The following is a 23,345-nucleotide window of genomic DNA, read 5'->3' on the forward strand; positions in this document are numbered from 1 at the left end:
ACCTCAGGAGATAAGTCAGTTGATATTTCTTTGTAAAAAATCAGAGTGGAAGGGGGAGGGTATCTGCCATGAGTCCTGTCCATTTAACAACCTAACCCAGAAGAGAAAAGTCAAGGGAGGAGGGGGGGAAATGGAACACGGGAGGCAGCCCTGGACTGGACAAGTCGCAGCCTGCCTGCTTTGGGTAGTTTGCACCCACGAGAGCGACTCCTCTTACGCAGGGACAAGAGCAAGGAATGTCCACATCTCTCAGCATTTGAGTTTCCAAGCTGTTAAAAGGACATTCTAAAAGGGGAAAGCCCAAAATCTCTAGACCTGGCTAAGGAGATCTACTCCAGCAGTGGGCCAGGCTTACAGAGTTGGAGACTCTGTATTACGAGAGATGCCCCCTGGAGTTGTACTGGTGCAAGCCGAGGTGACAGTTCCGAAGTCTTTCCACCTGGGGCCAAGCCCAAGGTGCCTTAAACATGGCTTGGAGGACGAGGGATTGCTGGATGCCGTCGAAGGTTGTACTGCCGAACCTGCGATGGGAAGACAGATCTTACTTAGAATAGACACAGGACAAGGGAATCCCGGGGCCCTTCCAAGTTCCTGAATTTTGGTTCAAGACGAGAACCTACAGTTTGGAAACTAGAAAACTCAATTATTTCAAGTTTTCCAAGAGGAGAATTATGCAAGTTATATTGGGAGAAAGGTCAAATTTTATTTCAGATAAATTCAGATAGGATACTAGCAAAAAACCACTACTGTGCATACCAGACAGGGATGTTTGTTTCCACCAGAGCCTATTTTGTATGGACAGTTTTCACCAGTTCCAGCCCCATGCCGCTTCAGGTTTTTCTTTGAACTCTACCCGCTTAACTCCCCCTTCAGATTTCAGTGTGGCAGTTTCAAGGTTTCTCTTCGCATTTTCTGCCTGCATTTATTCCCCAATGCTTTTCTCAGTGGAGTTTTGAGTTGGCTTTTTAAATCATGCAGAATTTTCCTTTTTTTTTTTTTTTGGCCCTCTCTTCTATGCACCCCCCCCCCCCTGCCCAAACAGGTCACTTCTTGCTGATTGGTTTCCCTCTCCTCCTTCCTCCCTCTCCTTTCCCAAGACGTGCCGTATTTTGAAGAAAACTTAATAACGTTTTAACTTTGTGATGTAATCGTTATTACATTGTGTGGGTTTGCCCCGCCCTCCCGGAGCCAGCCTGTGCCTCCCAGCTCTGGATCAGCCCAGGCAGGGCTGTCTGGTTTGGAAGGCCCAGCAGCTTATGGGGATCAATCCTCATGAGGTCAAGAAACTCATTTTGTCAGAGGCCCCCCAACCCAGGCTCTTCAAAATCAGAGGGATGTGCTGAATTGGAGGCCAGCAGCCACCTTCCACAGTGGCTGCCTGCACAGGTGTCCTCCTAAAGAACATCGTTCTAGGCACACCCTTTGACAGCCGAGATGGCGAGCTCTTCTGTGGCAGCCAGCCTGTTGGGGCAGGAAACAGCCGTGGCTGTGTGCATGCTGCCGTTCTGTGAAGCACGCAAGGAGCACAGCCTCTCCAGGTTCATTTCACACTTCTAGCCATAATGGTTGTGGAGGCAATTCCTGCTCAACTCTCCAAAGCTAAAGGGCCAGCTGAGTAAGAGGGCCAGTGAGCAAGGACTGAATCCTTTCTTGCCTGACAAGACCAGAAGAAATGATAGACAGGAATAAGAACTGCAGATGAAATGAAGCACAAAAGAAAAGTATGCAGAATTGCATTGTTTATTCAGGCTGCTATGTTCTGCTTTGCTTGATGAAGAATTTGGATTGTTTGGAGGCTCCATTTTTTGGTGGTCAAGCAGCCTGCCTTAAAGAGGACTCTCAGGGCAGCGAGGGAAGGCTAGGAAGGTATGATTGGGGGTGGGGTGGGGGGGCACTCCGAGAAGAAGTGGCAGAGGTCATTCTGGCCTTGGGTGAGAAAGCAGCACCTGCCTGCAACGAACCAGTTCCTTTCTTGGCAGGAATCCTGGCTGTGCACAAGACGACCCCTTTTCAGTGGGATTGCGTGTGCTGCATTGCAGCAGGCTGGCTGTTCTCCGGACTCAAGAAGTATCAGAGTAACAAACGGGACCTGAGAAAGCGAATGCAGCTCTGAGAAAGCCCATTCTCCGAGGACAGTTGCCACCGCAGTATCCTTGCAGCAGCGACAGTGGGTGTGCACGGGGCACGCGCTGAATTCTCTGCCTCCATTTCACCCCAAGCAGCATCCTTCACAAGAGGTGTGATCAAGGGCAGGGGTCCCACAACCTGACTTGCAGCCAGGCCGGGGGGGGGCGGGGGGGCAGAGCTCACCTGCAAAGGCTCTGTGGGGACTGATTCTGCTCCAGAGCATGGTGGGGGAGGGGGGCTTTAGCTTCTCATCCCGCACAGATTTTGAGAATGAGAAACGAGTTGCCCAAAAGGGCGCCCTGTTTTGGGGGGGGGGGGTGCCACGTCCTCGGTCCATATAGTTGCAGCGCCACACAGCAGCAAGTTGGCTTGAGGGTCCCTCACCCAACCTGCATCACACGGCTTGCGAAATTAGGCCCTGCCTTCTTCACCCCCCTACAGCCAGCCGAGGGCTCCGGCCTGTTCTCTGGCACCAACTTCTATGAATGCAGGAATATAGGCTGCCGTACATTCCTCTAGCGCAGTATTTTCTACTCAGATTGGCAGTAGTTCGGCAAGATGCTTTCAACAGAGGTGCCAAGGATCGGAAATGAACACACGTGGACACACACACAGCTGCCTAATAGTGAATCAGAATATTGGTCCGTCAGAGTCGGCATGCCTCGCTCAGGCTGGCACAGCTCTCCAGAGTCTCAGGTCATTCCCGTCATCGACTGCCACCTGTTCCTTTCAACTGGAGATGCCGGGGGTTGAACCCGGGACCTTCGGCATGCCAAGCAGAGCCTCTGCCACTGCGCCACAGGCCCTCTCCAAGTGAGAAGTTCCACGTACAAAACACAAGCTCCACTACGGGGCCGTAGCTTCATGCAGGTGCTTAAGGTGCTGGCAATGCAACGGTACCACGTCGTGCTTCTGCAGCAGCGTGTCCGTGCAGCCCTCTGCCCTTGGCTGGCTTGGAGTGGGGGTGGGGGTGGGGGGACACACAGCCACCACCGCCTGCCCCAAACAGCCTCCAGTGAGGCTGCGTACATCTTTTTCTAAATGAGGAGACGGCACAGGGCGGGAATGTCCGGCACCGGTTGAGTGGTTTGCATCCCAAGACTTCCAAGCTAGATTCCTTGCTGTTGTGCTTGGAAGCCATAGGGAGGGGTGGAAAGGGCCATCAGATTGCAGCTGATTTGTGGCGACTCCCATCGGGTTTTCAAGGCAAGAGAGTAACAGAAGTGGTTTGCCATTGTGTGCCTCTGCGTAACGACCTCGGACTTCCTTGATGGTCTATCCAAGTACTGAGCCGTGCTGACGCTGCTCGGCTTTGGAGATCTGCCAAGATCAGGCTAGCACAGGCTGTCTGGGCCACGGAGGCCATAATACCAATTCTTCTCCTAGCCAGCACCAAATGACAACATGGAGTTGTTGCACTCCGTCTGTGGGTCTGCTCGCAAAGGACTTACCTCCTCCAGAGGCACCGGGATTGCCAGCGCTTCACTGCACATCTGACTCTGCTGGCGGGATGGAGACCGAGCGGCGTGGGGAAGGGAGTGTCGTCTCCGCTTGAGGGCGCTGGCCCACACCTTTGCCACTAGAAGAAACACCCTGGTCATTAGTTACTCTAGAGGAGAACATTAGGAAGAATTTAATGCTCTTGGGCAGAGAGAGGCTAACCTGCACTCACCCCCTTCCTTCCTTGGAAGTGAGTGTAGGTTAGAAAAGAGGCCCGTTTGACAATACTAATTAAAGTATGTCCTTAGGCCAAATACTGGCCAACAATAATTTAGAAAAATAAACCGTCAATATTAAAAGCAGCCATCCGCTCAACAGTCACCAGCCTTTTGAACTCCGAAAGTCTTTAGCAGCTGCCTAAAGCCGTCAGAGCAATCCCGTCCATCTGGGCCCTAAGCTGAGCTCTGCCGTTCCAACAGGCAACATCCTGCTCCTTGCTGCGGCCCCGTCAGGGCTGGTTCTCTGGCCAAGCCTCCCGAGCTGCTGCTTGGGAGGGCACTGGAGGGGGCACTGAGGCACCACAGCCGTCAGCGGCACGGGAGGTGCCCAGTATCTTCTCCTGGGCCCTTAAGGACATCCTCCAAGCCAGTCCCCCTGCAGCTTTGACCCAGCCAGCCGTGGTGCAAACCCAGGAAGGAATGGGGGTGCCTTGCATAAGCAGAAGAAAGGCCTTGCGCTGCTTGCCCACTGTGCCTTAAATGGTAGACTGGACACCTAATTTGGGGGGAGGTATAGATAGGTGTGGGAGATACCTTGGGCCCAGCCCTAGCTCCATGGAACGGGGCCTGGAAGACTGTTGTGAGCCATGTCCCCTGCATCCCCAACCATGTAGCCCTTTGGGGCACAGAAGAGCAGCTGCCCCAGGGATCTCGTCTGGCTCTCTCCTGTTGGTGTAGCAGGGGCTATATTACAATAACCCTCTCCTCGTCTGGGGCAGCAGCAACCTGGTGCCTTGTCTGCATCCCTACCCCATGATGACTCTTCCCCTCCACTGGGGGTCTTGGGGGTCCAGCCCTGGCCACTTCATAAAGCAAGAGGCAAGCCACAGAGGGCTCCCAACAGATGGGACAAAGATCGGGGCTTCTGTTCAGTCTTGGGACCATGTCGGGAACAGAGAGAGTGTTTAACCCTTCAACTGTTCCTTGCTATAGGAGAACAGACTCTGCTTTGTTATCAGCATTTTATAGGAGAGAAGACGTCCTTTTTGAAAAGTGCTTTCCCTCCCCTTTAAAATGCAAGGAGCCGCTAAAAGATTAAACTCCCCCCCCCCCACTTCCCTTCCTGACCTGGAGGCAACCTGAAGTCATCCTCCGCCTTCCCCACCGTGCCACTCCCCCCCCAACTGAAATGGCCCTGGGGGACCACGAGTGGTCCAATGAGGAAATGCAAGTTTCCCAGCAGGAAAAACCCCAATTCCACCCAGGGCGGGTTACCAAAAATTGCATGGAGGGGAAAGACTTCTCTTGTGCCCTGGTCCAAACCCAAACTGGAGCCCTGCGTACTTGATTGTTTAGAGTTTTAAAATGCTGGGTGTTACCTCTATGGAGCATCACATCTGTTTGAGGCCTCAGAACAGCAGCAGGTATGTAGGGCAGGGGGCATTTCCAACAGCCCCTGCCAATGTAAACCTCTGGCTCCTCCTGGACCCAAATTAGGGTCCCAAGAGCTAGCCTGGATGGCTGGAGGGGGACAGCTACCTACCAAAAGTTTATTTCATTGTGTCATTGTGTGTAGGGCTTTGTGCAAGTATTCAGTGCCATATATTGCTTTGTTAAGAGCAATTTGTTCTTCATATAGTATAATAAACAGTGTTACTCTAATAGTGAGGCAAGATGTAGCACAAGCGATCAAGAGTTATAATGCAAAGTCTGACTGATTAATATCAATCACTTCGTGGAAGGCCTGTCAACATTAACATTTACAACCCAACTACAGATGCTGAAGAGGAAGAAATAGAAAGCTTTTTATGTGAAAAATGAAAGAAAGAAAGAAAGAAAGAAAGAAAGAAAGAAAGAAAGAAAGAAAGAAAGAAAGAAAATAAACAAGCTGCATTGATAATCATAAGTGACTGGAGTGCAAAAGGAGGAAACAAAGCTGAGCCAAACCTTGTCAGAAAATTTGGACTAGGATTACGAAATTAAGCAGAAAAGCAACTCATAAAATTCTGTGAAGCCAACAATTTGTTCATAGCTATCTCATGCTTCATGTGACTGAATAGATCATATACACAGAAATCACTGAATGGCCAATACAGGAACCAAATAAGATTACATAAACAGAGACAAAAGACAGAGAGGCTCTATTCTCTCTCTGCTAAAACAAGATCAGGAGCTTTGCAAGAACAAGACAATGGTTAATATAAAAAATTACAGTAAAGCTGAAGAGAAACACTAAAGGAATCATAGTGCCAAAATATAATCTAAATAACATTCCTGAAGTATTTAAGGCCCATGTGAAGAACAGATTTGCATTACTAAGTATAACTGATCGTGAACCAGAAGATCTGTGGGCTGAAACCAGAGATATTATCGAGAAAGAATGTGCAAGGACTATTCCTGTAGCCAAAAGAAAGGAGAAGCCCAGATGGATGCCAGGTGAAACTCTTAAAAAAATTTTAAAAAGTAAAAAGAAGCAAAAGTAAAAGGCGACAGAAATAGAATCAGAATTCTAAATGCAGCTTTTCAACAACTTGCAAGCAGAAACAAAGAGAACTATTATAATAACCAGCACAAACAAATAGAAAAGAACAAAAAAGGAACAAATGAGATCTCTTCCACAAAATCCAGGAAATCAAAGGGAAATACAAACCACGGCTAGGGATGCTAGGATACTTAGTAGAGATTTGAACCCAGGTCTTTCCCTGGCTTTACAGGCGCCCTTTCCTCACACTCACCTTGGGGCCTTCCAACCCGGCCTTCCGTCTTCTCAGCTTTGGACTCCAAGCTGGACAGTTGCTCTGGGACTCCTGAGTCAGAAGATGCCTTACTTGTGGCACGGGGCTCAGAGCCATGAAGCAGTAGATCTCTCTCAGCTAAGAGCCTCTCTGGAGAAGAAATCACACACATTTCAGCAATACTCTCAAGGAGTCCTGTGGAGTTGCCCAAGGGGTGGGGTGGGGGGCTGCAAGCCAAGGGGCTCCTGGAGGGTTTTTTTTGAGGGCCTGGAGTTCAAGAGGAGGATGGGCTCAGAGGAAATTCAAAGAGTTTGGAATGTAAGAACTGTGGCCACAGACAATTTCTGGGACCCAGCAACACCCCTGCAGCTGTTTCCTCATCACACCAGTCTCAGGAGGCCTGACCCAGCTGCTTGGCAGAGAAGGGGAAAGGGGAAATAAACTTGCTAGGCAACCTCAGCCTTCTGTATATATGGAAATATATACATATAATGTATATAGCAGGCCAAACAGCCTAAAGTTAGGGTTGCCGGCTCCAGGCAGGAACGTTCCTGGAGATTGGAGGGGGTAGAGCCTGGGTAGGATGGGGTTTGGGGAGGGGAGGGGCCTCAGAAGGTAATAATGCCATACAGCCCACCCTCCAAAGCAGCCGTTTTCTCCAGGGGAACTGATCTCCGTCAGCTGCAGATCAGTTCTAGTTCCTGGAGCTCTCCAGGCTTCACCTGGAAGTTGGCAATTCTACCCACAATAGCCAGTGGATGCGCATGCGCGAGCACCAATACACACACATCCAGGTTGGGCCCTGTGAGCTCCTTCCTCCACCCTGCCCAATCACACTCTGCCCCTTTTCTTTATTAACTCCCATTCAGAAGCACAAGGAAGTTCTGCTTCTCCCCTCCAGACTTCCCAGGGGCTCTGTGCAGCCAGTCTGGAGTTGGAGGGGGGGGGGGGGGCGCGTGTGTTTGAGGACTTTTTTACAGTGGACAAACTGGAAAACTTGGGGAAGCACGGAAAGAAACTTGTTTACATGGGTGAAATGCTTTCCAAGACTCAAAACGTGTAACACGAACACTACAGGGCCGGTGCGCCCATTGAGGCCAGGTAGGCGGTTGCCGCGGGTGCTGGGGAGCCGGAGGGGGTGCCGGAGGAGGTGCTGGGGGCCGAGTGAGAGGGATGGGAAGCCGCAGCTGCTGCAGCCTCCCAGCCCTCCTGCCCCGTGCTGCCACCACCGCCACCACACACACACCCAGCCAGGCGCAGCAGCCGTGGGCCAGGCACGGCAGGCGTCTGGGGCGGCACAGGGCAACCGAGCAGGAGAGCTGGGAGGCCACCCGTGCACTGTCCCAGCCGCCCACCGCAGCAATGGGGCTGGCTCACAGCGCACGCTGTGTGATAACGTCACACGTGATGTCAGCACGCAGCGTGATGCACGCATGCACCCCTGGCCACAGACGCTGGAAACCCTGGCGCCACCCCTGACTCTACAGCATCAGGTCATTCTCAGGTGTGCATATTCTCAAAGATAAGTTTACTGTTAAAATGCGGGTAACCTGGGGAACAATTAATATGCTAGAATGTGTTTGATGATAATACGTTATTAAAAAGAGTTCCATGTCACAAGGTTCCAGTTGAACTCCGAAGAAGCTGTTAACTCTATTGGGGCTGTACGGGACTGTTACTGTCCAAATACACTCTCTTGTATACTACAACATTTCCCACTGATTTCGCTTTTGATTTTCCTACCCATCAAATGACAAAAATTAAGGTGCATGTGCTAAAGTAGCAGCGGGTGCAGCAGTTTGCAGCCATTTTGCTTGTAGAATACCAGGGCATATACAGTTAAATTCCATAAACAGGCCAAATAACATACACCATTATACTGTGTTATATAAATGATGAATTTTGTGTTGTGTGTATTGTCGAAGGCTTTCACGGCCGGAGAACGATGGTTGTTGGGGGTTTTCCGGGCTGTATTGCCATGGTCTTGGCATTGTAGTTCCTGACGTTTCGCCAGCAGCTGTGGCTGGCATCTTCAGAGGTGTAGCACCACAAGACAGAGATCTCTCAGTGTCTGAGAGATCTCTGAGAGACACTGAGAGATCTCTGAGAGACACTGAGAGATCTCTGAGAGACACTGAGAGATCTCTGAGAGACACTGAGAGATCTCTGTCTTTTGGTGCTACACCTCTGAAGATGCCAGCCACAGCTGCTGGCGAAACGTCAGGAACTACAATGCCAAGACCACGGCAATACAGCCCGGAAAACCCCCAACAACCATTTGTGTTGTGTACTCAGTAAAATAATTTTAGCTTTGATAGGAGAATAAGTGTTTCAGTCCTCCAATTTCTATTTTTTCATAGATCCAGAGGATTTAGCTATGTTAGTCGGTAGTTGCAAAATAGATGGGCAGATGCCCCTCTGCTCTGTATGTAGGACAAACCAGCCAACCTCTGTGCAAAAGAATAAATGACACAAATCTAATATCCAGAAACCAGTGGGAGAACACTTTGATCTACCAGGACATTCCATCAAGGACTTAAAGGTTACCATAGTTCAACAGAAACATTTCAAAAACAAAATCCAACTGGAAGCTGCTGAATTGGAATTCATATGTAAATTTGACTCCAACTGAATTGAAGAGAGACTCTGGGTGGTTATCTCATTATCAGAAGTAAGGGAAGGGGTCACACCCAGCCTGGATTGCGCACTCCACCTCTTTCATGACTTTTGCAACTGATTTACATTTACATGACCCTCACTCCCTGCACCCTCCCCTCCCCTCCTATATATCTCTGGCCAGTTTCTTCATACCCTCCATGCATTTGATGAAGAGAGCTGTGGTTCTCGAAAGCTTATGCTACGATAAAGTTGGTTAGTCTTAAAGGTGCTACTGGTCTCCCTACTATTTTTCCATAGTCTCCCCCCACTGCCTCTGGGGTTTCAACCTACCTAGTAAATTCTCCATTTCTACAGCCCATTGCACAGACCAAGGCCGTTGGCTCTCCTGGAGCCCCCACCCAGAGGGCCAGTCCCTCCTCCCTCACCTGTTTCTTGGAGCAGGCGCTGGAACTCCACCTGGGTCTCTCGGAGGCTTTGCAGGACCTCCTGGCTCTGCCTGATGGGGTCCTTGTAGGACCAGATGCAGTAAGCCGCCACGGCTAAGCCCACCACAGCAAACCCCCAGCGGGACAAGCCAACCCAGAAGGAGAGGCTTTCCTCCTAAGGCACAGGAAGGTGGGATAGGGAGGAAGTAAATAAATACTATAAGCACAGCTGCATAGTGTGCAGGATGGGTAGAGGTTACCTGAGTCAGTTTTTGTCCCTCAGCCCACCAAAGAGCCACTCTGCACAGACACGGACCTGGCCTCTAACACGGGACAGGTCTGGGAAACCCTTCTGTTCCTGCATGAGAGCTCTTCAGCTCCTCCACTGACCCCTTGTTTCTCCTTCCAAACGGGCACAGCTCAGGATCGAACTGTCCTTTGCCAGTCAGAAGCGCCTGGGTCTCTGGAGGGTCTCGCTGGCCCATCTCATCCAACTCAGCCACTTCTCTGTACCACCTCACAGTCCCTTCCCCCTGCACGAAGCGTGCGATGGTGCACACACCTTCCTCTGGCAAAGGACGGGTGATGTCCCAGTCCTGTGGGGTGAGTGGAGGCCACCGAGCCTTCCAGCAAGAGCCAGGCAGCACCAGAGCTGCTCCCGGGAGAGGAGCCTCGCCTCGCCCTGCTCCCCCCGCCCCCGCCCCCCTTATGGTTGTGTCATCGGAAGTCCTACCATCAAATCGTAGCCCCCTTCTGAGTTGTCCATGAGAAGGCTGCAGATGGTGCTTTCCAGGTAAATGCTGGCTCCCACCAAGGCCAGTAAAATGCATCTGCAGATGGGGAAGGAAGACGAAGAGGCAGGAAGTGAGGAGGTATCAAAGGTCCGTGGTTTGTGGACACAGAAGGATGGCACAGTTCGGCACTGGGATAATCTCTTGGAAAAAAGGAAAGGTCACAAAGCTAATTTCTAGCCCTCGTTAAAAGGGAAAATAAGCTTTGAAATCTGAGGTTTGACTTCTAAGCTAGGCTGTGCAGGTTTCCACCAGTGATTACGGAAGGGACTGCCCTACTCCATACTGGAAACAAGTAAGATAGTATTCCTAACAAGGCAGGGACTGGTGTCATTCCGTACAAGGATAGCACACTGATACTAGAGTAAGAATATGGATACGGACAACATGGGGCCTTGCTCAGCTTCCCAACATTTCCCCTGCCCTTCTTTCTGTCCAAACTGCAACTATGTCCTTCTGTGAATACTGGATGTATAATATGGCACTGCAGATCTCTGGAGAATTTCTTTGTTATGCACTTAGTTTAGTAAAAGCAACTACAGTATTTGGAATCCCAAAGCCGCTGCCTGCTTGGCTGTTGACTGCTGTGTGCCAAAGGAGCAGTGATTTCATTTTCCACATGACAAGCACTCAATGCACACGTATTCTCATGTCATACAGCAAAGTGTATTCTGATACAAAATGATAGTTAAGTTTTGTGCTTCTACTCAGAATCCACGAGAGACCTTACAGTGAAGTTGCTGCTGTAAACACGGGGCACCACAATGAAATCCCCAGGTGCTCTGGCAACCTGATGCCTGGGAAGAGCAGAGCCTGGCCCTAAAGCACTCTCCATCACCTGCTTCTCACCGTGCTCCTGAGGTTCGTTGGCTGGAGGTCAAAACAAGGACAGCGGCCACACTCAGGAGGTGGAAGAGGACAGAGTAGACAGCGCTGGACTTCCCCACCACAAAACGGTGCAGGAACGCCACATGGTTGAAGATCTCGGCAAATACTACCCGCTGCTCACCAGCCGAATCCTGCAAGTCTCGGAAGGCCTGACGGACACCTGCCAAGAGAAGAGGCACGCTTTCATTGTACCCAGGGCTTTTTTTCTGGGGAAAGAGGTGGTGGAACTCAGTGGGTTTCCCTCGGAGAAAATGGTCACATGGCTGGTGGCCCCGCCCCCTGATCTCCAGACAGAGGGGAGTTGAGATTGCCCTCCATGCCACTCAGCGGCACGGAGGGCCATCTCAACTCCCCTCTGTCTGGAGATCAGGGGGCGGGGCCACCAGCCATGTGACCATTTTCAAGAGGTTCCGGAACTCCGTTCCCCCGCGTTCCCCATGAAAAAAAGCCCTGATTGTACCCCACGTGACACAGAACAGAGAGAAGCATTTAGGAGTGTGACTGTTTATGATTTTGGAAACAACGTGGTCTGCAGGATGCATTTCTTCTGGCATTCAGAGACGGTTATGCTTCCTTATGATTTTTTCTCCCATTCTAATTGCCTTGAAGGCGTACCCGTAACTCAGAGAATTCTTGCACATTGCACCATATTCTAGGAAAAGGCAATACACTAGAGCAGAGCGCTCTTAACAACAACAACAACGACTCAACCAAAAGCCCCATGTACCGGAGATTCTTTTGGAACTACTGAGAGCTCCAGAGCTAGAGCGCCAGGGACCCAGCAGCTTTGGCCTCTCCACAAGGATCAAACGGCCAAAAATGGACCAGCTACTTTCTCACTATTTTACCTGCCTCATAATCTGCTGTAAGGAGTGAGTGAGGGATCCAAAACGTAATCGCGGTTATTGTTGTGTAAATTGCTCTGCATGGATGACTTCGCTGCTATTCCCATAGCCAATCAGAAGGAACCAAAGCACTCCAAAGGCAATTCTTTCTTCTGCCTTTTAGCATGACTCAAGATGACATTTTACTGGGGTTAGTCCAGCATTCCAGCAGCCCATCGGCTGGCAACTCTACTCCAGCTCCCATCCAGTTAGCACACTCTAATCAGCCACAAACGTGGGACCCAAATACTGCAAACACATCCAAAGCCCTTCATGGCCTCGGTCCCTCTTATGTGCAGGGCCTCTTCTCCATCAGCCCCCCACATCACAGCAGCTTCGTTCACCTGAACAGGGGCCTTGCAGGGGCCACCCTGCCAATGGGCAAAATCAACAGGCGTCCATATAGGTGCATGCTCAGTAGTGGCCCCCACCTTATGTAACAGCCTGCCTGAAGAGGTCATCAAAGCACCTGCTCTCCTGGCTTTCCACAAACTATGCAAAACTGAGTAACTCAGGAGGGTTTTCTTACACGGATAGGAGGGCTGTGATACAAGGAAATGGTACAGGGAGATGCTTGGTAAAGTGAGAAGGACTGTGAACTGTACTAGTGTTCTTATTGAGTAGTTCTGCATCTTGTTAAATGGCGTATGCATTATTTCAGCATCGTTTTTCAGTTCTTTATCAGATTGATTGTATTCAAATTTCTGCAACCCGTACCCCCTATTGCATTTTTTAGAATGTTTGATTGTATTGACCTATACTGTGTAATCCTCCTTGAGTCTCAGGGAGAAAGGCGGAGTAGACACAACGTGAATAATTTTTGTAAAAGTCCCTTCATCTGTGGAAAAGGAGGGGCAGGGATGTGTCTGGGAGGCTGACCTCTCAGGTGCCTGGCCCACAAGCTTACAACTGGTCTCTGTTCCTTGCTCATCCTTGCCAGGATCTCAGAGTACCTTGGGAGGAATCTTGCAGTGTCTGTCGCAACAGCTCTCCATCTTGCAGGATCCGTTCTTGGGAAAGCAAGGTGGCATTCTGTACACGGGCAGTCTCCTCAGCAAGCTGGTTGGTGGATGCCAGTTGGCGGGCCACGTCTTCCGAAGCAGAGGTCAGCCTGGTCAAGGGAGAGGAGGCAGGAATCAGGCCGTCACAGCCAGGCCCAGGTCGACCACTGCTGCTTCGGCATGCTTCCGTGTTGCTGTCCTCAGCTGGCAGCGGAGCGTCTACACATGGACATTTTGTGCATTTCCCTGCCATCGGCTCCTCCCAGTTGCCGCTTCCTCCACAGCACCAGAGGAATTTTAAGAAGCTGCTAATTGCTATAGCACTATAACAATTATAGATTTAGAAAAAAACAGTGGTGTGGTGTGGAAAAGGGTGGCTGTGAAGGGTTGACCACAGGAATATGGCACTGATGTTGGCAGGGCCATTGAAAACAAGCGCCTTCCTATCTAGGCAGCATAATAACATACTTCGCATGCATTCTTTCCTAAAAGTCAGTTTAAGCGAGAGCCCAAGAAAAACCAGGAAAGAGGACCATGAGGGCACACATGGATGCTTTGAAAAAGGTGCTCCAGTTTGGCAGCAAAGGTGGAGGAAGGCTTCACTGAGGAAGTAGCCCACGTGGCACATATATGTGTTCAGGTAGCCATTCTAACCTACACAGAGCTGTTTGTGAGGCCTGCTTCACCATATGAGCTTTGCAAGGAAGCCCGCTTTCTTTTAAAATGAAAAATGGGTCCCTAGCCCTCAGGACTGTAGAACAAAGCTGGAAATACACAGGCCACACATGCGAGGAGGCTGGGAGTCAAGACCTTGGGCAGGGCGTCTATATATTCAGGAGGATATTTCATTGTCGTGCCCGTTTCCTACTAGCCCCGTTCGTAAGTTACAATGAATGCATTTACAACCTGATTGCTGTTTGTATGTGAGTTGAGTAAATCTCATGTAAGAGTCAATGCACGGAGAGCTCTTCATGCAATACAAACCCCACATGGAAACAAGTACTAGCCTGTGGTTTCATTTGTAAAGCGAACACACGTTGGCTTTTTCTTAAAAACAGAAGCACGCCTGTACAGGCACCAGCGCTCACTGTAACGTGAGCGGGGCTCTTGCTCCTTGCATCTTTGCCCCACCAGTTAAGAGAAAGGAAGGAAGCAGGGACTCTCTCAGGGACGACGAGCTCCCCCGAGGCCAGAATCCAGACCACGCAGCCTCCTCCTAGACACAGGCTGGCTGTTCTAGACGTCTATCAAGTGCCGGCTATGCACATGATGATGTTCGGCAGATCTGACGTCCCCACCTCCCAAATTAGACTGTTCTGCTATCTTGAAGCCAGCCTGCTTTGGGGGAAACTGAAATGCTGTCCCCCGCCCCTGCCCCTGGACAGCCCTCGCCCTCTCCCACACTTTGGCTGCTGCCAATTCCAGCTGCTAAACCCTAACCCAAGAGCACCCCGTCCAAGGGACCATCCTGAGAATCCTCCTCCCTTTCATGCTAATAGGAGAGGGACAGGAGAACACATCCGCCTCTGCCCAGCCTGCCATTCTCTCGGATGTGAGTCCTTTAACTAGCAAATTAGTACCAACTGGGCCTTACTTGTAGTCACTTGAGGAAACAGGCCACACGGTACAAATCAGTGTACCTGAATGTTGTTCAAATACCTCCCAGTCATTTACAAAATAAAACACACGCAGTTAGTCGATCATCAGGTATGACTATCTGCACTGGAGGTGGTGCCTGCCTCACCATACGCTGAAGCTGTCACCCTTGACTTGCCCCAGATGACCTTGCAGGCGCCCCTTCGCTCAGCGGATTCCAGGCAAGGGCTGTTGCTGCCTAGAAGAGAAAGGCTTCCCTGACCTGAGGGCGGTGGACTGGGCTCGCTGCTGCCAGGCCTCGTTTTGCAGGAAGTAGCAGATGCTCTGAACATGAGTGAAGAACTCTGTGTAGACGCCGAACGCCACGGGGTCCATGTCTTGCGTGCATTCACGGATAGAGCAGGGAGGGGCACAGGGGGGGAAACCCTTGCCAGACCTGCACGGGAGAAGAACCCAGACGCGGGATCAGCCACCAAGTCCTGATTGTGAGAGAAGCAGGGGGAAAGAGGAGGGGAGCTCGGGGCCCGTCGTGGCGTCTTTGGGAACTGAGAGCAACAGGCTACTCCTCCTCCTCCTCCACGCAGCCCTCCTCTTGGTGGGTGGTGTCAACCCCCCTCACCCATTTCAGTTTCCTCTACGGTTGGCACTGAGAATGTGCGCTCCTTAGGCAGGGACTGTACCTTTTCCCTCATCATAACCTGAAAATACCCGTGGGACGCTACGAACACATCCGGATTCCCGGTGGATGCGTATCACCTCAGAGTCTGCTCCGGGCTGGGATCCCTGATTTGCCCTTTCTTCATCAATTGATGAACCTCAGGCAGCAGCTCAACACACCGTAATGCTTGCCATCCTCTGTTTTGCCCAGTGGGCTCTCCACCCCCCCCCCCATCCATCTGCCAGCTGAATGACCCCTGGGGCAGTCTTCGAGTTCAGCTCTCTTCCCCATAAGGCGAACTGGGAGTGGGGCAAATTAAGCTGTAAAGATACTGCTAACGAAATGCAAAAGTCTCACTGCTCAGCGGAGCAGGAGCTGCCGCGGACAACTGCTGCCGCCGCCGCCACCCTGCTGCCGCACATCATACCACAGAATCTCTCCCCCTTCCCCAGCAGAGAGCCTATTGGAGCCAAACCTACCTTTCTGCATTAACCAAAGCCGCTGCAAAGCAGCAGTGCGCTCAGTCTGCCTGGCCAATCGCTTTCACTAAGCCTGTGAACCAAACGCTATCTAGGCTTTCAAGTGCCCTGTAGAAAACGAAATACTGACCGCAATATGATCCTCAGCCATGATCTATGTAGAAGCTCCACCTCCGCAGAACCCTCCACAGGTCCAGGTAAGCACGCTTCAAGTGACCAAAGCTGTTATGCAGGTAGAAAGCCAGCAGAGAGCGGGAGCTCTCGAGTGCGCTGCAGAGCATGCGCCACATGCAGGACAGAGCTCTTGGCTCCCAGGTTCATTCCCTTGAGGCTGGGGGTGCCGACCTGGAGAAGCCGAGGGAGAGGCAGGCCTGCAGAGGAGACCTTCAGGGGCCTCCCAGAACAGCCCCCCATCCTGTGCTGACAGCTCTTCCGCTGTCACGGAGACCGGGAGTCTCAAGGCTGGAGGAGGAGGGACCTGATCCCTCCCTTCGAAGGGGCCTCCGTCCTTGGATGAGGGACCAATGTCCCTTCGCACCAAGGACGCCCCTCCTAGAACTCCAGGGCATCCAATGCAGCTGATGGGCAGCAGATTCGGAACAGACAAAAAGAAACGCTGCTTGACACAGGGGACTTAAGACGTGGAGGTGGTGACGACCACGTTACTGGAGAGCACAGAGTCCTTTCCCCAACTCAGAGCGGGCACAGATCTCCCCACCCACGCCACAGAAGCCGTCATCCTTTTTCTCCTGCCTGCCCTCCTGCCCCACAATAGACAGCAGCCCAGCACAACCAGCTGACTTTCTCCCCCCCCCCCCGCAAATAGGGACAGTTGCAGGAAAGCCCCCCCCCCGCGTGCCCATTTTTTCTTAGTGTTCCACAGCTGTTCCAGGTACTGCATCCTGCCAGCCCCACCCACTCCAGCCCCATACATCTCAACACCAAAGGTTGGCAGGAAGCTCCTCAAGTTCTCCTGGGACTCTCTGAAACCACCACCACATTGCGGCTGCCGCCTCCAGCAGGCCCAGATCTCGTTCCTTTTTACAGGGAGTTCCTCATAGGGCTGCTCAGCATGCGATAACTTCCCTCCACTTATTGCCTGGGGAGGAAAAGCTTCTCCCACTTAACTTCTGGGGTGCTTGAAGAAGAGGCCACATCCGCAAGACGCCAATGAACTGGCAGCCTTGCCCACCGAACAGGCTCTTTGATCACTGCTGCCAGTTTTTCCGGCAGGGCTGCTGTACCTCTAAAAAGCCATACACGTGGCAGCCAGTACACAGCACAGCAATACAGTGAGGCGAAACCGGTCACCTAGTGCACATCTGCACGACGCAAGGGTGGTCACAGCACAGGGGCCTGGCCTGAAAACAAAGCAGCAACCCTCCTCTCTCCCCAGCAAAACACCACAACCTGCACAATAGAAGCTCCTTGTCTCCTTCTCCCATCAGGTCCCGACCAAAGCATGGCGGGGGGTGGGGAGGGGGGGAAAGAATGGACACATCTAGTCAGGGCCAAGAGGTAACAAGCCCACTCTTGCACAGCATTTGTATCATTTGAGAAACACAAGGCTTTCCCCCCCCCCATGGCTTGTGAGGTTGTCTTATATAGGACAGGATCATGTGGGCAGAGATGATGTCCCCCACCAGAAGTCCGTACCACGTCCCGAGGAGCTGTGCTCAGGACCTGACACTGACCTGCCGGCTCACCTTTCAAGGTGGCAGTGTGCAAATGCCAAGGCAATCCGGCTTTGCTGCTCCTCACCCAGCTCCTTGCACCCCACGTCCAGCTGCCCCAAGACCCCCATCCAGCACCGGCCGTAGGTGGGGTGCCGAGCCAGCTCCCGAGCCTGTTGCAGGCGGGTCTGTCCTTGGGAGAGCACCCCAGGATCAGGAGCACCGAGAGACCAAAGTCCCGAGCAGAAAGGAAGGAGCAGGAGCAGCCCCAGGAAGAGGCTCATCTTAGGTAAGCTGGTTGGGAGGCCAGCAGCCTACCGAGGTCCCTGTGGACCTAAATTTATAGATGACTGACAGGTTAACACTGAGGGGCGCGGCTACTGGGGAAAGGGAAGCCAAATGCATTCAAGCAGCCCCACCTCGTTCAAGCGTCCTGATCTATCTTAAAGGGAGAGGGAGCACGGGTTCTAGCCTAAAAAAGAGGCCAGTAGAACACACGATCCAATTAGAAGAGTACAGAGATAGGGCTTACTGAATTAATACTTGCTGGGGGTAGTATTTGCTAAGGTATTAGCAGCTGTAGTGAGTGAAGGACACTCAATCTTTGCTAAGACCTGGGAGGGCAGGACACTATTGTACTTCTTGATGAATCCTCACTCAGCAACGTTGTGTTGCATTCCCCTACTCTTAGATCAGATCAGATTAGGTCTGCCTATCTATCAACAGTTGGGTGTGGTTCTCCCCAGATAGTGGATTCTCTTTTGATTGGATCTTTTTAAAACTGGCCTCACTCTGTAAAATCTTCCCTCCCTCTTTCTGGTGTTTGCAGCTTTTAGTATAAATGTATCTATCTAATGGGTTTGCCCATTGTGCATCTCATGAAGTGAGCTCTAACTCATGAAATCTTATGCTATAACTACTTTTGTTATTTTTTAAAGTGCTACTTGACTCCTGTTTTATTCAGTAAAGGGATTCAGACATAAAGTCTGTGCTATAAATAAATTTTAAGCAATGCACAGGCATTTGTTAGCTAGGGCCATTCAGTTTACTTATACAATCACACATATTATTATATTATTAATGCATTGTTACAGGTTAGTTAAATCTATTGGTCAATATATACTTTTACACCAATACTTGTTTGCTTTAAATTTAAACCTCTTTATCGAATAAGGCGACAGGAAGCTAATAATAATAATAATAATAATAATAATAATAATAATAATAATAATAATAATAATAATAATAATAATTTATATACCGCCCTTCAGGGCAACTTAACACCCACTCAGAGCAGTTTACAAGGAATGTCATTATTATCCCAACAACAAAACACCATGACGTGGGTGGGGCTGAGAGAGCTCTGGAAGTGCTTTGACTGGCCCAAGGTCACCCAGCTGGCTTCAAGTGGAGGAGTAGGGAATCAAACCCGCTCTTAACCACTACACCAAACTGGCTCTCAGAAAGGGGGAATCAGATTCCTCTGTAACAGACTTTACAACTGAAAGCAGTTTCACATATATGCTACTTAATTTCCCTGCCCTACTCCTGCAACTTTGTACATTTCGTACAGAGACAAACAAACACACACTTCTGTGTTCTCAGAAATGGCTGTGGCTGTTTCTAAGTACTTTGCTCTCTTTCCCCAAGTTTTTTGCCAGGCTTGGGCAAATGAATCAGGGAGAATAAGCTTCTTGCATGGCAGAACCTGTTCAAATAGACTTTGCAAGGAGTCTTATGCCCCCTACTGGCCAAAGTTGAAAAACTGCATCAAGGCAGTTTGCATGTTTTTTTTAAAAAAACATGGAACAGCTTTTTCATGGAGTAAGAGACACCCTGATTTTGTATTTTTATTATTTTTGAAGGCCTCATACTCCTATGTGGAAATATGCATATTAAACCTACAGGATTCAAGAGGATTTCAGACAGAGCCCCTCACGTCACCATCCTTTTTCAGCAATTGTACAAGGGATGTTCTGTTTGTAAGGTTCAATAGAAAGGGCAAAATCTTTTATTTTATTTAGACAATTTACATACCACCTCTTCAGCAACATGCTTAAGGCAGTTCACAAAGTAAAAACAATACAGTAACAATATTAAAAACAAGCCATTAAAAAGCCATCTTTTGGTGCTGCACCTCTGAGGATGCCAGCCACAGCTGCTGGCGAAACGTCAGGAACTACAATGCCAAGACCACGGCAATACAGCCCGGAAAACCCACAACAACCATTAAAAACATTATCTTTCCACAGAGTTGAATAGTTACATGTTTTTGTAAACGTGTGTTTATTTACCCTATGGCATTGTTTATGGAAGTATCTTTAATACTGACTGTATGAATCTCACACTGTGTAACCTGTCTTGAGTCTCAGTGAGAAAGACAGACTATAAATGACATACATAAAGGTACAGGACTCCCAAGAGACTTCAGTACCGTCATGTATAATATCCCATTTGCTGCTGGAGGAAATTATACTAAACATATATTGAATTTCAACACTTTGGGAACTCATATACAAAAGATAATGGGCTACTCCGTTCTTTTACAGCTTAGGACTTTTCTATTGCATTATACAGGTAAGATCCAATTGGATGATAAGTTAACAAATAATTTTTGGTAGCAGCTAAAGTACTGGGGGCGGGGGAAGCTGTCAAAAGAACAAACCCATCCTTTACATGCCTAGGTACAAAAAATGTCTGGGCTTGGCACAAAAGGAGAGACGGTCCCGGTGACGGGCAAAGACATTCAACGGGGAAGGCCCAGCACTGAAAGAGCTCTGCCTGGAGGCCCCACCTGCACACGGGGGACCACCCAGAACAGGGCCTGGGAGGAGGGGAGCTCACGGTGCTGGCCGGACACGACGAAGTAGGCCCTTCACCTACTTCAGTCCCAGTAATAAACCTAGTTGGCAGTATCAACTTGGTAATTATTGGCAGAAACCTTTCCTTACAGTAGAAAGTTGGCTTAAGAAATGCTGGTGGAGGAAGCTGACGACGTAATGAAGGATTGTGGGACTGAAGAGATGTCGCACATCATTCAAGATGGCCTGTTTGGGAACAAGGGGAGACTAGATCGGGGCGTCCTGCTTGAGGCGCTACTTGTACAGCTGCCGCAGCCGCCATACCAGGATGTTAGTCAGTCACCTCCAGCAGATACACCCGGAGCGCCTGGAGACGGAACTGCATTTTATCTAAGGTCAACTTTTGAGGGGGGGGGGGGGTGTGGCGGGAGGGGGCGCAGCGGCGAAGAGCGGCGGGGCTCCAATGCGGACGGACCGGGCTGCACTCGCCGCCCCCCGCTCGGAGCCGCCTGGGCGACCTCGCCTCAGCCCCGGGGGTCGTCTGTTGGGGGCGCTGATCCTGACTCGGACTTCCTCAGCGGCTCGGGGCGTAAATCGACCGTAATGCGATGAGGCGCCGCAGCCCTCAGGTGAGAGCGGCAACTTCGGACTCCCTTTCCCGGGCGCGGCCAGGATCCCCGGACGGGCAGACCCCGCGGAGAGGGGCCGGGGCGGGGGGAGCCTCCGACGACGGCCGCCGCCGCCGCCTCCGCGCCCCTGAGGCGGAGGGCCCGCAGGCCGGGCTCGGCCGCCGCGGGGTTCGCGCGAGATTTCAGGGCCGGGCTGCGCGCGTCACTCGCGGGCCCGCGCAGGCGAGGCCCCGCCGGACGTCACCTGCTCTCGCGAGAATTCTCCCGGGCGGCCTGTCCTCCTAGGCGGATCTCACCCCACCGCGACTGTCCCTGCGAACTCTCGCGGGAGTTTGTGCCAGGCGGCCGAGCCTCTTCCTCCGCCAGGCTCGCGCCGCGGCCAGGGCGGGTAAAGGGCCCGGCTCCGCGGATGGCCACGCGCTTACTCTTGTCCTGCCGGATCTGGTGAGGTTTGCATTAAGAGAGATGTGAGGGAATGACCCAAACTCTCGCGTTTCTTGACGCTCATAGTCTCGCGTGATCGCGGAGAGTCACGTGGCATGTGCCCTCAAAAAAGCTTGTTAACAATGACGGGCGTTCTTGAGGTCATGCGAGGCGCCCCGAAGCTTCCCTGATTCCCGCCCTCGCGTCTCAAGGAAAGGCGTTCTCGGGAGGCAGCCCGTCACTTCCAATCTCGCGGGATTTCCCCCTCGCGTACGTCACCCGCTCTCGCCGCGCACAGCGGAGTTCTCGCGAGACTGGGCTTTCCGCCATCCCTCAAGGAGCCCCCTCCCACCCTCTGCGCGGCTCTGGCGCCGCTCTCGCTTATCGCGGCTCTTTTCCTTCGTCTCCGCCCGGCGGGCAGTTCTCGCGCGATCTGGCTGGGCCGAGGCTCGGGGGTTGCTGTTAAGATGGCGGCGGCGGCAGGCGGCGGGCGACGGCGCTGACACGCTCTCCGTTCGCGGGGCGCAGCAGGTACCGAGCGGGCGGCGGGAGGGGGGCGTCCGCCGCGGGGGGCGGGGTGGGGACAATGGGGCCGGGCCCGTCCCCGGGCAGCGGCTGGCGGGGCTCCGCGCAGGGCCGCCTTGCCTGGGCCCGCCCGCCCGTCGGTCTGGGGGCCCCGCTCGCCCGGCGCCGCCTCCCGGCCCCTCGCAGGAAGCGGCCCTGCTCGCCGCCCGCAGGCGCGGTTCCCGGTCGCGCCCGGCCCTTTTCCTAGAGCGGACGCGGGTTTCCTCGGTCTCTCGGCGCCCAGCCAGCCGCCCTGCTCGGCCTTGGCCTGGAAACGGCAGCTCCCGGGGAGGTCTTCACGGCCTGTGCGTCTCGTCCTGCTAAGCTCCTCCGGAGATGCTCCCGAGCCCGCCTGCGTAGGAGCGCAGCCTCCGTTGTCGGCCTTGTTCGCCCCCCCCCCCCGCCTTTCTGCTGATGCTGATCTTTCCCTCACGCGTGAGAACTTAAGTGCCTTGGCTATGCTGGAGAAATGCTCTGCCCGTTTAAGGGAGCGGACCGGCTGGCTTCTTTTTGCAAGGTGCACCACGGTCGGGCATTTCTCCTCTTCCCTGTAACTCAGTTTGGCGCTCTTAAGGATAAATCTCCCTAAAATGGAAGGTTTCCTGGAAAAGTAGCAGGGGTGCCTTTTAGAAAAACAAGTAAATTCGTTGCTCATGGTAAATGGCCATTTGTTAGCTGTTGACATAAATGAGGAAAAAAATCCTTTTTTGAAACAGATTAGTAACATAAATCGAATGGGGGCGATTACAACTTCAAGTTCATGTTAGTCTGAGGTTATGTTTAGTTCTAACATGCTTTTGAAGTCTGTGTGTGTGTGTTAAGGTATAGTACCTTAAGAAGTATGTCCCACAATTGTTTCATGGGTGGAGCCTCCTTATGTATGAGTAGGTATAAGTATCTGAGGAGAGACAAGTTGGCCGTCTTTTGTAGTGTGGCCCCAGCATGATAAGAAAGACAAGCCCCTGGGATGAGGACAAATTGATCAGTGGATATTTTCTCTGGCCATGGCTCCATTTGTCTCTGAAAGCTAGCTTGCTTGGTGATGTGCAAGCTGACTTCAAGACCACTCAGGTAATTGAGGAGTAGTATACAGTGGAAGACAAAAGCTGGTTTGTGGTGGTAATGCCTGAATCTTGCACTTCACTAACATAGAAATAAACAGATTCTTTTCCCCATGTTCAGTCTTCTATTGTGTAGAAAAAAACCATGTTAGAAATAGTACAGTAATGTGCTGAATGTGCAGCACTTGTGCCCTGCTTATGTCAGGCCAGAAGAATCTGGGCCATTTTACTTCTGAATCAGGATGTGTAAACAACATTGTGCTTCCATAGAGCAACTGGGATGACAGGACAGGTCACTTGTTAGTGAACTGAGCATATCCTTGGTTGCCTTCT

At 51.5% G+C, this 23,345-nt stretch overlaps 2 protein-coding genes across 7 annotated transcripts in view; one reads left to right on the plus strand and one right to left on the minus strand.

The window, feature by feature from the left end:
• Window positions 1-33: 33 nt before the first annotated feature.
• On the minus strand, window positions 34-21,591 carry LOC129346619 (uncharacterized). 3 transcript variants are annotated; one of them, XM_055003967.1, is made up of 9 exons: window positions 21,390-21,591; window positions 14,987-15,160; window positions 13,081-13,238; window positions 11,205-11,403; window positions 10,298-10,394; window positions 9,565-9,739; window positions 6,521-6,670; window positions 3,579-3,706; window positions 34-521 (listed from the first exon to the last, which is right to left on the minus strand). In XM_055003967.1, exons 1-9 carry the CDS (start codon window positions 21,503-21,505, stop codon window positions 462-464), a joined length of 1,257 nt encoding a protein of 418 aa, XP_054859942.1. In that variant the 5' UTR covers window positions 21,506-21,591; the 3' UTR covers window positions 34-461. The 3 variants fall into 3 exon arrangements, with proteins under 3 accessions (XP_054859942.1, XP_054859943.1, XP_054859944.1); XM_055003968.1 differs by having other exon boundaries at window positions 21,209-21,589; XM_055003969.1 differs by lacking the exon at window positions 21,390-21,591 and adding an exon at window positions 15,992-16,632.
• Window positions 21,592-21,835: 244 nt separating this feature from the next.
• Window positions 21,836-23,345, plus strand: part of HUWE1 (HECT, UBA and WWE domain containing E3 ubiquitin protein ligase 1) — a 148,188-nt gene continuing 146,678 nt past the window's right edge. For all 4 annotated transcript variants that reach the window (XM_055003960.1, XM_055003962.1, XM_055003961.1 and 1 more), the window contains exon 1: window positions 21,836-21,918. The gene's annotated coding sequence lies outside the window, so the exon portion shown is untranslated. The remainder of the gene's footprint in view (window positions 21,919-23,345) is intronic.

This window comes from Eublepharis macularius, chromosome 19 (assembly GCF_028583425.1).
Source record: "Eublepharis macularius isolate TG4126 chromosome 19, MPM_Emac_v1.0, whole genome shotgun sequence".
Classification (NCBI taxonomy): Eukaryota; Metazoa; Chordata; class Lepidosauria; order Squamata; family Eublepharidae; genus Eublepharis; species Eublepharis macularius.